General features: G+C 42.4%; 1 protein-coding gene across 1 annotated transcript; it reads right to left on the reverse strand.

Annotated features, from left to right (window-relative positions):
• Positions 1–2333: 2333 nt before the first annotated feature.
• On the reverse strand, positions 2334–11836 carry LOC148400205 (alpha-2Db adrenergic receptor-like). Its single transcript, XM_088371981.1, has 2 exons — positions 10579–11836; positions 2334–4619 (listed from the first exon to the last, which is right to left on the reverse strand). Exons 1-2 carry the CDS (start codon positions 10888–10890, stop codon positions 3483–3485), a joined length of 1449 nt encoding a protein of 482 aa, XP_088228107.1. The 5' UTR covers positions 10891–11836; the 3' UTR covers positions 2334–3482.
• Between the last annotated feature and the right edge of the window lie 2985 nt (positions 11837–14821).

Consider the following 14821-nt stretch of genomic DNA (forward strand, 5'->3'; position numbering starts at 1 on the left):
GTCCACAATTTAGGGAGCGCGTTATCTGCGCCTCATGGCAAAAGCCATTGCCAATCACCTGTTATCCAATTTACTCTCTGCGTGCTGGTTTGATTTCTTCAGATTTAGGAAAATGCTAAGACACTGAAGCACAAATTAGACTTACACAGGTTGGTTGAGTTCAATCACAATTCTTGTTCAGACAGCTCTGTTTTCAGGAAAGTACAATACAGCGCTGGGCCCTTCAAGAGCGGAAAGTCTCCATTCAGAAAAGGCAACGTCCAAGGTTCTCTGGTTAGTTTATATCAGCTGCACATGCCAGTGTGGGCTGAGTTTGATGGGTGATGAGTCTTTGGGGTGGGGCAAGTTTGCCATGGGAGTGGGTGCTGGTTATGGGCGATTCGGTGTGTGTGGGGGCTGTTGTCTTCCATCCCGTCTTTCGGCCTTGGCGATCATCTTTGGCCGAGTCCTTGGCTGGCTCCCTCTGGCACCTGCTGGTTTTATCTCCACATGACCTTCCTGTGAACATTCTTCTCCAATCTTGGACATACACTGTCGTACCTCATTCTTTCAATTTTGTCATTTTGTATGAAATTATGTTAGCTTTTGGCTGTGACATCATTAATCTATTGCTGTTCTTTTGATACATCATGTCTTTGCTTATTCTTAGTTTTATCATACTTCCAACCGTATCTTTCCTTTGTTAGGCAAGCTATTTCCCTCTGTGAAGAGCGTTCAGTAGTAATCAAAAACTGGCGTATAGCATTAGTCAAAACATAAGATACAATCAAGTACTGAACGGTCAAGACGACTCTGGCCGTGTCCATGATTTAGAGAAAAAACATCAGGCATGCATTACACAATTCCTTAAGGGTCATTAAGCTATTTAGGCAATATATCAAAAGTCATTTGTTATTTCAAAGTGCTCAGAAATATATATCAGATCATAAAGTTATAAAAACCTTTCTCATCACCACTTATCAAAAATGTCTAGTTATGTCTTCTTAATTGAGTTGGTGTGTAGGCATAATTATATGCTTAAAATGTTTCTTTTATTTATTTAATATGTGAATATACTTGTCTGCTTATGTACTTTATTCAATGAGGTTTGAGCATATCTGTTTTTGTAGCTAGGCAGGGCTTTTTGTATTTTGACCCCATTTCCTGCAACACATTTCGTGGCTTTGATTTCCCCCTACTACTACTAAAGGGGAAGAAAAACATCAGGAACATTTCTATCTCTTACCTAAAGGCCGTGTCTCACTGAGCCGCAGGTGTTTGCGCATGTTGTTGCAGTTGTTTTTTGCATAGTAGTTGACAACTATTAAAACTGTCGGAAACTATTAAAACTGTTGGCGAATGTCTGCCCAACGTCTGTGACAATTTGCGACCTGGACGAAAACTCAACATTCAGGCCGTGCTCAAACCCTCGATAACCTTCAGTGCTTTGTGAGATACAGTCTTAATTGAAATTAACAGATTATCTCTTCTTGCCCAAGACACTCTTCAGTTAGAATGAAGCAATTGATTCAATCTAATTATGTGGAATTCCTGATGCAGGCTCGACTCTCCTTGTCTTCAAAGTTAGATTCCCCGCGAACTCATTACAGATGTGAGCTTTGTGTCTTTGTCGCACAGCAACACGCCCCATAAATTTGCGGTGAGCTTTAGGGAATTATTATCAAACCCATAATTTGGAGGATGATTACTATATCTATTGAGAAGCTGCTCTGTTCTCCTTCTTTCTCTATCTGCTCTTTTCGAGCAGCTCAATGCATCTGTTGGCTGCACTAAATGTTTAATGCATTTAGCCCAAAGCAATGAGGTGTCAACAGTCTTCCTGTGTTCAAATACACAAAAGACAAGCAAAAAAAGGCACACACAAAACTGAAAAACACATTACAAAAGATAAAACACAACTGAAAAAGAAACAAGCAAACAGAAATGCAAATCACAAACAAAAATGTAAGCAAAGTCAAAATGGAATCGCAGAAATAAAAGCTAGAAGAAAGCAAGAAAAAGAATCCCCCCCCCAAAAAAAACAAGCAAACATATGAGCTACTACACAAAAATGGAGACTCCTGGGACTGAACCTGAGAACGCACACATGCAACGCGAATGCGCTCAATTTTTCAACTATACTACGATAAAAAGCATTTGCTCGCTTCTCAAATTAACCCCCCCCCACCTCCTAAGAGCACATTTAACAATAGTTAACCCAAGTAAACAAAGTGCATTTGTTTAAATGATATTTTTATTTTCTGAGGGTAGTTAAGCTACATGGCCCCGTGTAATAAAAAGTGATGAATTAACTAATGAACTAATTCATCGCAGTTTTTTTTTCTGCTGTGCAAAAACTGATCAATTAGTTAATTCATATTTTTTTGGACACAAAATGAAGTTGGTCAAAAAGTCTCTAAAAGTCACAATATAAGAAATTCATAAACAGATGAGGAATAGAGCAATTAACATCTATCAGTCTGTAGAGTGTTACAAAGATATTCTTAAAGCTTTAGGAGTCCACCCAACCATGGAGAGAGTCATTATCCACAAATAGAAAAACATGGAATGGTAGTGAACAGCCAGCCTACAAAAAATGACCGCAAGACCACAGTGATGACTCATCCAGGAGATCATGAAGGAACAAAGGATGCCAGCCAAGGCAGAAAAAACCCCAAATAAAAAAAAAAAAAAAACATTATCATCATCATCATCACCAAGAAGACAAAATTCTATGAAATGAAAAGACTAAAGCTGCACTTTGCGTGTATCTCATTACATCTGGGGTAAATGTAACACAGCACTCCAGAAATAGAAGATCATACCAAGTTTGTGAGCGTGATAGTCTGGGGCTGCTGCACTGATACAGGACCTGGACGACTAGCTGCTATAGACTGAAACATGAATCTGGCTTTTTGCCAGAAAATCCTGAAGGTGACAAGTTGGATTCTGCAACAGCACAACGATCCAAAATACACTAGCAAGTCAACTTCTGAAAGCTTAGAAAATATAGGCTTTGGAGTGGACTTTAGTCAAAATCCAGATATGAATCCAATTTATTGATACATTTGTTTGGTGACTGTAAACATAAAGTGGGGAAAAATACTGCAAAAAATAAGAATTTGATAAGAAGGCAGGTAGTTAGTTTTTCAAGGTCTAAAACTTTAAAACTAAAATGTACTTTTGGCTGTCAATATTCCGATTACAATGCACAGACATCTCCAGGATGACTACCCTACCGTCCTTTTCTCCAATGAATATTCAAACAGGTACAGTAGTTATATATGGGAACTGTTAAGAGAGCCGAATTAGAAAAAAAAGTCTTACAATCATCTTGCCCTGGCTTGTTGCTTCAACAAAAATGGTTATAAAATGATTTATTTTGTAGGTAGATAATAAATGAATCCTCAAAAGACAAGCCCTTTAATGCTCATATTACAGAACAGTTGAAAATGAGATTAAAAGTGTGCACACATTTGTGTTTGAACACGTACATTCACAGTTTATGTTTGTTTATGAGTTCGAAAAATAATCTTCTTGAAGGCCTTCCTAAAGTCTCGGTTAAAAATAGTGTAAATGATTGGGTTCAGGCAACTGTTACAGTAGCCGATCCAGAAAAAGAGGTTAAAGAGTTCATCGGGGATCGTGCATCTCTCTCTGCAGAGAGCTTGAAGACTGTAAGTAAAGAAGAATGGGAACCAGCAGAGGACAAATACTCCCATCACTACTGCCAGAACAAACGTGAATCGCTTCTCCCTCATTTGTGCCACTTTGTTTTTGGACAAAGACATCTGCCTCTTTCGGAGCGTCATGGGAGAAGGGAGGAGGAAGTGTTGGGAGCAGTGATCAGATGATACCCACGATATGGAAGCACAAGATGGGGGAGGAAGCTTCAACCTTCTTGCTGGTCCCTCACTGTCTTTTCCCTCCTCTGCTTTCCTCTTCCCACCAGCTCTCCTGGAGATGTGGAGCGAAGCAGAAAACAAGGAAGATGTTTTGATGTTGTCCCCCTGGGTCTTCTCCTCTAAGTTAATAATGTCCAACTCTTCTCGCTTGTGGCTGCTGCTGTTACTCTCTATGTTTGAAGAGCTGTGTCTATTCTCAGGCGCTTGGTTGTCTGGCTTGTTCTGGGATGCTCTGCACTTGGCTCCAACTCCTTGGACACCACCAAAACACGTCTCAGATTGAGATGGTTGCCGCTCGATCACATTTTTAGCCACAAATACAGTGGAGGCTCGCTGTTTGGCCACACGGTATATTTTACAGTAGACCAATATCATGATGACTCCTGGCGCAAAGAAGGACACAAGGCAAGAGGAAAGGATGTACCACGTCTGGTTGTTGAGTAAACACTCCTGCCTCTGGGGGTCTTTGTGCTCATCCACGTCCCAACTCTTCTGTGTGTGCGCCATGAGGAGAGGCGGTGAAGAGATGACGATAGATATCAGCCACACCACACTGATCATTGATTTGATCCGTTTGGGTGTCCGTTTGCGGTTGTAGCTGACGGCTTTGGTGACTGACCAGTAGCGGTCGAGGCTGATGGCGCAAAGATGGACGATGGATGAAGTGCAAAACAAAACGTCCAGAGCCAGATAGAAGGAGCACCATGTGGAACCAAAATACCAGTAGCCCATCACCTGAAAAGAAGAGAAACTATTTAAGATGTGGCAGTTTAGTTACAAGGAAGTTGAGTGGAAATCAATGACATGCCCACGGTCCTATGTCTATGTCAATCTGACAAGATATAATTGCAGTTATCAATGAGGTGACACTGTCAATATTCTCGACTAATTTGTCTCAAAGTGAGACAAGATTGTTGTTTTCATTGAATGAAATGAATTAAAGTTCTCAAGCTTGTCATGGGTTTGTCTTATTATCTACCGAGACCATCAAAACATGAGATCAGCTTTAATTAGAGTCTATATAGTTTAGTATGTTTAAGGAAAAACCCAAGAGGTGTGAATAACATTGTTGTTTAATTCATATACAAGATTTGATATTGATCACAGCTATTGCATATCATTAACTTTATAACTACCCAAAATAGTAAAAATAAAAATGTGTGTACGAGCAAACTAAGCTAGTCAAGCTAAAAATGTTTCTGAATTGGGATTTACGCATATGTGGAGCTGATATACAGACACACTTGACGTGTGTGCATAAAAGAAATTCTCTTTCAGTCTCTGCGAAGCTCTGAGATATCTAAAATGACTGTGGACCACTTCAGCCTAAATTGTGGGAGCTAAGACAAAGATCAGCTGAATCATCGCAGGATGGTGTATAGGTGTTGAAGCAAGGTGGACTGAAAATGCTGTGAATAATAGCTCAAGGCAGGCCTTAACTTTCACGAGAAAAAAAAGATAAAATGTGTCAGGCAAGAACAGAAAATGTGCACAGCACAGGGTTGTTGCATAACAATAGTCCTCCTACAAAATATGGACGTGACACAACAACAAGCAGTCCTATGTCAATTATACAGCAGATGACTTAAGGTTTGGGTTCTTCAGACCCGAAAACCAAATCAGAAATTTGTTTGGCCTTCACAACCAAAATGTATTCAAATTAATCATGTAACGCCATAGCACTGACATATATTGAACATAAGATGAATGGTAGCACAAACATAATGCAAATTGCAGACTGGCAAAAAATGTGTGCCTTTAATTAAACCGACTTATACTATTATAATTGGCAACTCAATCAATATTGACATGAAACCCACTTTAAATCTTGACCTTAAGCGTGGTTAGAAATGTTCAATTTTCATAGCAAAACTACAAAATACTCACACACAACAGGGCCATTGATTAAAAATTTGACAATGTACACAAAGTTTCTTTTAACAAACCCATTTAATGTCACAAAAAAGTGTTGTAAGGCTAAATTTTTAGATTGAAATAAAAAAGCTTAATTGTGTACTCATTTACTTTGAACAGTCTTAATCCTAGAATTTAGCCTTAAATGATGGTTGTCATGTTTAACTAATTATAGAATGATAAATATTGGTTCAGGATCGGAGTGACGGATGAATTTTTTTAAGAATCCACTTGGATAGACTAAAGCTGGATCTGAGCCTCGCCTGTTCTCTCCATGGTATAATTCATGTTGCAAACTACTTATGCTGCTTTCACAGCTAACGTCAGCCAGAAGAAGTGTGAAATCTGGCGTAAATACAATGATTAGTGCATCAACCCTTTTGACCTGATAACTGCGGGACTAAATGCACTAATCAGATAAATTATGATGCAAAAGTAAAAGCTGGTGTGCAAGTGCATAAATGAATGCACGAAACTGACTGGTGTCTGATGAAGTGAAAATAATAATCAAACATGTTTTTTTTAAGTTGTCAAATAATCACTAAATGTAAAGAACACTTCAACAAATCAGTTAAACACATAAAAGATCTACTCAAAATCCCTTCACATTTGCATTCAGCATGGACGAGCTTGTATTCCCTTTTGTTGCAGATGCTGTGTGAAGCTGTTAGTAGATAATTGAAAAAAGGATTTGCAGTCTCCAACGACCTGGATCATAGATGTCTATGGCCGGGACACTCAAACTGTAATTTTGTGATCAGAGTGTCAAATAGCGCCTTGGTTCTTGGGTTCAATTTTGAAGGCAGGCAATTTTGAAGGCCACGTTTAATTGATTTGGGAATCATGGCCATGGAAAAGCTTTAGTAAATGGTTTTGAAAGCCTTACCAGGTTAATAAATGGCATTGACTCTGTCTCATCTGGTATTTTGTTGCAGTTTTGTGATATCAATGATGACAGGCTGCGGTTGGCTTTACGTGATCAAAATCCATCAGAACATCCTGGCTCGGGAGGGAAAGTAGAGGCTAGAGCACAGGCCGAACTTCTTTGAGCCTCCAGGATTCACGGGCACTATTTCCCCACAGTTCGTCTTTCCTCTTCTTTTTGGCTTGTCCCCTGAGGAGTTGCCTCAGCGTGTCATCCTTTTCCATCAAAGTCAATCTTCTGCATTCGTCTCTCTAACACCAACTGTGATCATGCCATCCTTCACTACACCACTCCTGGCAGGTCCATCCTCATTACCATTCAACCAAGAATTCACAATCTCTCCTCTGGGTGTGTCCAATCCATATCAGTCTTCTCTCTCAAACTTTGTCTCTAACATATCTCCCAAATTGTGTGTCCAATCCATATCAGTCTTCTCTCTCTAACTTTGTCTCTAAAGTTTCTCCCAAATTGTCTCCCAAGTGAGCTCTTTTCTAAAGTTATCTCCAGGTCCTCCTAATCACTGCTAATCATTCTTCTCCTTTCCAGCACATGCCTCCACCTTTCTAAATGTTCTTCCACAGGTTTCTGCTTTCATTGCAGATCACAATGTCATCTGCGAACAACGTGATCCATTGAGATTTCCAGTCTAACTTCTTCTGGCAGCCTATCCATCATTATTGATGATCCCCATCTCCACCTTAAACATCTCACTGCTGCTCTGCTACTCTCATTGCTGTCTTGTAATATTCTAACATACTTTTCTGTACTGCCCTTTTCTGTACGTTGTCTATCGACACCCTCAAGGCAAATAATGCATGTGTTATTCTTCCTCGGTGTGAAAGCATGCTGTTGGTGCTCTGTTTACCCTTGCTATTCACCAGTATCCTGTTCTGGCTTCACTATTCTTTCGCATAACACCATTGTGTGTCTCATCAACTTGATTCCTCTATAGACTGCACAACTCTGCACATCATCCATACGCTTAAAAACTGTCACGGGTTGACTTTTGCTCCATTCCTCTAAAATTCTACTAAACAACCTGAAGGAAAAACTTTACAGCCACCTTGCCTGGATGTTTCCATATCTCTACACGCATGTTATTGGGACCGACTGACTTTCCATTTATCATGCTTTTTAGTGCCTTTCTACCTTCTTCCATAATAAAAAAAAAAGATACAGGATTTTAGGCAGATTGAGTAACATTTACCCAAGGTGAGTTAATTATTTTAAGACGGCAAATTGTGTTGAAAATTGTATTTGTGTGGGTTGAAGAACTGAAGGTGGTTACCATGTTAGAGTTTGCTGGTTTTGGACACGGGATTGGAGTTCAAATCACTCAGGGAAGATGGCCATGGGTGGGTCACGATGCTTGCTTCTACTCATTAGAACATTGATAATAAAATGTTTTTTTCTTCAACTATATTGATAACCAGGTAACCCATTTCTTGGTAGTGTTAACGTATCTCTATCATAGTTTTTACCTGTTGCTGGACCAAAATCTTGATACAATCTGCTGGGTCAAATCTTGAACCCAATGCACAAGGCATACTAAATAAGCCAGCTCAGATGCATTTGGACCTAATGTTTGGTTAGCTATTTCACCCAATTTTATGGGTTGTTTATTGACCTAGAGAAATAATCTGGAAAACAAGCCATTTGGGGGGTTTTGTCAGGTCAGGTCAGGTATGGGGGCATGCGCTGCGGCGGTGCAGCGGCGGTGCTGCGGCGGTGCTTCGCTGCGCTCACCAACCTGCTCCACTTGCTCAGTGACCGTCTGGCATAGGTCTGAGCGCCTGTCAAGCCCGATGCGTCAACACTCTTCAGATGACTCCCAAGCTGCGGCAACCATCATGCACGTGGCCTCCCTACTGGCTGCTTCCAGCCTTTCGGGTCCGGCTCACAATTATTCTATTTGCCGGGTCCATCAGCGGGAAGCAAACCACGTGGCCGTAGAAGCGCAGCTGGCGCTCCCATATCTGACAGTTGACACACCTCATCTTCGCCCTCTCCAGGACCGTCTGGTTCGACACACGGCACTGCCGATGGATCCCAAGGATGCGGCGAAGTAAGGTGCACATGAAGGTGTTCAGCCATTGTCTTTGGTCCACGGTCAGTGTCCATGTTTCACTTGAGTAATGCAGAACAGGCATGACCAGCGAGCGAAAGATGTGGACCTTAGTCAATCTATTCGGGAGCGCCACACGTTTTTCTTCAGCAAGCCCATAGCTCCCTGTGCAAGGCCAAGTCGACGATCGACTTCTGCCTTGCACAAGGTGGAGTGGTGAACCACGCTGCTGAGGTAAGTGAACTCTTCCACGATCTCAACCCTCATGCCTGCCACATCGGCCGACTCAATAGCACCTTCCAGAATCTCGCCGAATGCCTGGATCTTTGTCTTGATCTAGGGGACACGTAGCCCCAATGGCTCCGCTTCCTCATGTTTCGAGGACATCCAGTGTCTCCACAAAGATGGTCTCCTTGGCAGCCCCCGGGATTGAGTCTCTGAATCCCTCCCACAGCACCTGTGGACCTCCCAAGGACCCCAGCCCTCCAAGCCTCCCAGCCAGACTCTCGAGGTACGCCACAGCCACATCAGGCTCTCCGATGTCTAGCCTTATTTGGCCAGGCGCTGCCCTTCTTGGGGCCTTAAGACGGAGCTGTAGCATAGCGATGAGGAGCCGGTGGTCAGTACTGAAGAATGGGCACTCCGGAACACCCCACAGGCCAGCAGCAGGGACCACGACCACCTACGAGAACGTAGTCGATCTCCTTCCTGGTGTGGCCGGTATTAGAATACCAAGTCCAATGCCACAGATCCGGCCGCTGAAACCACGAACCACCAACCCTCAGACCATGACTCCTGACAAGGTCCAGCATCAGGGAGGAGTTGGTGTCGCGTTCGCCGTTGGGGAATGTTCCAGAGCCGTGAGGACCGACGCACAGCCAGTCCTGTGGAGGTGCCTGTGACAGCATTGAAGTTCCTAAGGACAATCAGGGTGTCCCCATTCGAGACCACACTCACCGCCGAGTTGAGTTCGGCGTAGAAGGCTTCTTCTGTGGAGAGCTCACTCACCCCAGTGGCAGCGTATACTGCGACAAACGACACCACGCCCAATTAGTGAGCAAGGTGCAGTCGCATAATACACTCCAAGACCGGCGTGACTTCCTTCACCTGCAAAACCACTCAGTTAGCCACCACCAACGGCACCCCCTGGAAGTGCTGGCCGTCGCTCCGGCCCGACCAGTAGTAGGTGTAACCACCCACTCTGGTTTCGCCCGAACGTGGCCACCTCACCTCCGTGAGGGCCGCCACGACGATGCCCAACCTGCGGAGCTCTGCAGACAAGCAAAGCACGTCGGAGTCTTCCTTGAGCGAGAGCACGTTTCAAGCGGCCGCCCGGATCGGACGCCTTAGGCTTAACCGAGAGCTTCGCAATCCAGTGAACGACTCCTCTGCACCGCCGCAACGCGACGCCGCACCCACACCAGCCTTGCAGCTCCGAGGTTTTTCCCCCAGTCGGGCTATGGGGATCTCGAAGGCTTTGCCCCACCGCATTCATGCGGTGCTGGATTTTGGCGTCAGGGGTACTCCCCCGGAGTGAGTTTGGTAGTGTTTTTTGTCGTTTTGTTGCAGGGAATTTAGGGTGTAGGTGGGGGCACAACTCTCTTTCCGGTCCCGAGGAACCGCCCCTAACAACCGTTTTGTGACGATAAAAGTAATGTTTGTTGATTTTTTTCTGCATCTAATACTTATGTGACCAATACATCTCATTTAAGTAAACAATGGCGAAACAAAGTTTGAAAACTCACTCACTGATTTACAGATGAGATGGATCCCATTTTTTTTATCCTCACCTCATTGGCCAAGGAGAAGGGGATGACCAACGTCGCCACCAGTATGTCTGCTGAAGCCAGAGACACTAGAAAAAGATTTTGAGGAGCCCGCAAGGCACGGCTGGTAAACACGGCCACCACAACCAGTACATTCCCCACAACTGTCACGAGGATGATGACAGTGACAACCAGCAGGATGAGCGCTGATGCTGCCTTAGAGTGCGGAGGCAGAGAAGCAGACTTTGACAAGGGAGAGGACGTCTGACTAATATTCTCCAAAGAAGAGGTTGCGGAGACAGTGGCCATTACAGGTGAGAGCACATCTGAGTCCATTCTTCGTAAATTACAGTCTCTATTTTGTACCTGACTGCATTAAAGTCAGACTTGCCTTATGCCAGTTAGAAAAATGTAGGAGAAGAAAGCAAAACAATCCTCCCAAAAAGTCTTTGAACACAGAGAAGGTCCATCATCGTAGCAGAACAGTTGTCAAAAAAACAACAAAAAAACAATTACACATTTTAAAGTCTCATAGTCATTTAGTCATTGAAGGATTTGCAAAATAATACCTTACATTACAAAAGCCAGACGTTGATGTTACAAAGATTGTACTTGTTTCCAATATACCACGCGCACAAAATACGATGCCAAGTTGGAGTACAGCAGCAGTCCGAACAGTCATGTGGAGAGAAGAAAGCATCCACAAAATCTTTGGTAAGGAGCAAAACAGACAAAAAGGAAATAAGTAACCAAAAAAAAAAAGAAAAAAAAAAAACTGTAGGAGGAAGAAGAGGAGGTAAGGCATAAAAATATCAATGATGCAAATGGTTGAAGTGCTGAGTAAAAGTGCTGCCGTTTTCCGATGCTCCACTGCTGGAATAAGCAGGAGACGGAGTGAAATGAAAAAAGAGGTGTGCAGTGAGGAGAGTGAGAGATGTTTGAGGAGAGTATTTTAACATCCAGGAAATGAGCAAGGTATGAGAGGAGAGGAGAAGAGAGTAGCAGATGAAAGGAATCTGAGAACGGAATATGGCACAGCGAGGAAGAGAGGGAAGAAGGAAAAAAGGAGATGATTCATGGATCAAGCAATGTAGACAAAAGAGGGAAATAAAATAGAAGTGATGTGCAGAGAAGAGGGATGACAAGTTGATGCACAGGAGCAGCTAAGAAAGGAGCAGAGGGGAAAAAATAAAATAACAGAAAAATATTGGTGGAGAAAAAAAGGGAAAGATAAGGATAAATAGACTCCATTGGAAAAGGTCCAGGAGAGAGAATATGTGGAGTAACAGCAGTGGGAAGCAGATAGAGCTTTCATCAAATTAATATTGTAATAAAATGGTTTACCTTTGAATTGTCCAAATCCTTTAATGTCTTTTGTGTTTGATCAAAACAAGACCTTTGCAAACGTCTGCTTTGACTTAAAAAAAACAAAAACAAAAAACGCATGAGTTTGGCAAGTACAGTATTTTCCGGACTATAAGTCGCAGTATTTTTCATAGTTTGGCCGGGGGTGCGACTTATACGCAAGAGCGACTTATGTGCGCAATTATTAACACATTATATCATTTCACATGTTATTGTCACACTAAACCGCAAGAGGGCGCTCTAGGTATGTGGAATAATTGGAACTGCAACGGAGCTGGCCTGAGATGAGGAGAGAGCAACAGCAATGTGTACATATTTTTATTAGTTTATACACACTCATACACTTTTTAAACTTTTCATATCAATCAATGTGTAAATGAATCATTCAGTCTAGTCAATCAATGTGTAAATATGCTTATTGATTTACACAAACAGTTATTCAATCAGAACACTAACACAGCACACCATTCATAATATTAGTCTCCAATAAAAAAATTAAAAAATCCCCAGCAGCGACGTCCATGGAGGTTGATGATAGTTCAGTGAATCTTACATTTCTGAAAATGCTAGGAACATCAAGCTTCTTGGAGATGGTCTTTTAGGACCCATCTTGGTTGAACATGTCTCTTTAAAAGAATGTGTACCATCATTTTCACCCAGGACTGTTGAAATAATTCTATTGGACCACAATTCAAAAGCAATGTCTGATTTGCGGTGGCTAGGTTTTTCTTTTAATTTTCATTTAGTCCTATTCATTGAACCCACAACCTTCAAGCTGGGAGAAAAACACTGTACCACTGAGCCACATCACCCTTACTATGTATGCAGATTCATTTTTCTCAAGTAAATGGCTTACTCAGCTCATGTTATATTCAAAACATCACTCATAGCTCTGAGACCTTTGAAAAAAAGCTTGGAAAGTTGATGCAACTGCTGTGGCACGCTAACGTGTTGTACCCTTTTAATCAATGGCAGTGAAATTAATTTGTGATTTCTTAGTGGCCTTCATAAATGGATATACAGAGGCATATGTGAAATTTTAAACGTATTTGTTCTTAGAATAAATAGATTTGATTAATAAGACACTGATAAAGAAAGTATGCTCATTTAAATTGTAACAGAAGGTTTAGACAGCTTGGGTTGAGTTTCCCTTCAATGAACGGTTTGTTGTCTCTGTGTTATCCAAAAACTTATATGTTCATGCCATATTTGAAATACATTTGGGTTGAGAAATTGAGTAATCTGTCTCCTCTGTTCACAGCAGACGACGCATACAGTATATACTACGTGGTAAGAGGAAAAGCCTCCATTGAATAACCTCATGGTGCTCTTAATTTAGCTGTGTGCAAAGATGGGTAGCTTGAACTCAACCTAAAGCCGTATGTATATTCAACCCAATTACTCCTGTTGCCTCTAGATACAGCCCACACCACCGTGGGAGGTGAGTGACGCATCACTGGATCCAGTCAGAGAGCAGGTTTCAACATCAATCCATATATTTTCTATATCATTTATCCTGTTCTGTCTCACAGGGGAGAAAGAGCCTGTCAGAGACTGTCAATTGCAGGGTTGACAGACAGAAAATCTTTTAAACTCTCACCTATGGATCCATCCATTTTCTGTACCGCTTGTCCCCACAGGGGTTGCAGGCGTGCTGGAGCCTATCCCAGCCATCATCGAGCAGTAGGCGGGGAACACCCTGAACTGGTCGCCAGCCAATCGCAGGGCACACTACCAGCCATTCGCACTTACACTTACGGGCAATTTGGAGTCCTCAATCGTTCTACCACGCATATCTTTGGAATGTGGGAGGAAACCGGAGTAGCCGGAAGAAACCCACGCAAGCACATGCAAACTCCACAGAGGGAGGGCCGGAGGTGGAATCAAACCCGCACCCTCCTAACTGTGAGGTGGATGTGCTAACCAGTGCTCTAGCGTACCGCCCCACACCCATGGATAATTTACATTATCCACTGAGAGTAATTTATATGTTGTTGGATTGTAGGAGGAAGCTGGAGAGAACCCATAAGGCTTGGGGAGTAATAGAATACATAGTATGTACCTAGTCAGGATGCAGTAACCTTTTAACTGATTTCTGTTCCAGTTACAGGAAGAAATAAAAATGGTAATCAGATTCTAAGTTCATTTAATAAAATTTGGATTGTTTCGCAGGATTACAAATTTTACACAGACGTGATGCCTTCAGTTTGTTGTTTATTAACAGCTTCATACACCAGGCTGTTAGGATCCTGAACACTCTCCCCCCATTCCCCCCTCCACCCTCGGCTGCATAACGTCCTGGCCTTTTGGACCACGATGGCTGCCTTGCACTACTCCACTTGTACTTTTGCGCTATTATACTGACCGTCTGCTGTATGCGCAGATGCACCATTTCCACCAAGTTGCTCTTATTTATTCACTGTATCTGCCTTCTTATTTTACTTTTTATATTGCTTACTTGAATGTTTTGTTTGTCTGTGGACCAATTGGGTGTAATATGTCTTGTCTCCACCATGGGATAGTAGGAAACGCAATTTTGATCTCTTTGTATGTCTTGACATGAAGAAATTGACAATAAAGCAGACTTTGACTTTGACAAGCTACTTACATATCTTATTTGCGCATAAGTGAGAATCCAGTGTAAAATAAAAAAGGTTACCCAACAATTAGCAGTTTTTCAACAACTAGCCCTGGCATGGAACGAACGCCCAGAGGAAGTGGAAGAGTGGAAGGCTTAAAAACAGCTAGAGGCGAAACAATGAGGCAAGGCTGAAGAGGTATGTTGCAACCACGGGGAAAGACAGAAAAGATTGGGAAGATTTGTCAATGACCCATGCTCCTCTGGAAGTTAATGGGCATAAGAAGACGACACTATCATCTCAAAATATTGCTGTGAACTTAG

This window comes from Syngnathus floridae, chromosome 3, assembly GCF_059516105.1.
Source record: "Syngnathus floridae isolate MCC-2025c chromosome 3, RoL_Sflo_1.0, whole genome shotgun sequence".
Classification (NCBI taxonomy): Eukaryota; Metazoa; Chordata; class Actinopteri; order Syngnathiformes; family Syngnathidae; genus Syngnathus; species Syngnathus floridae.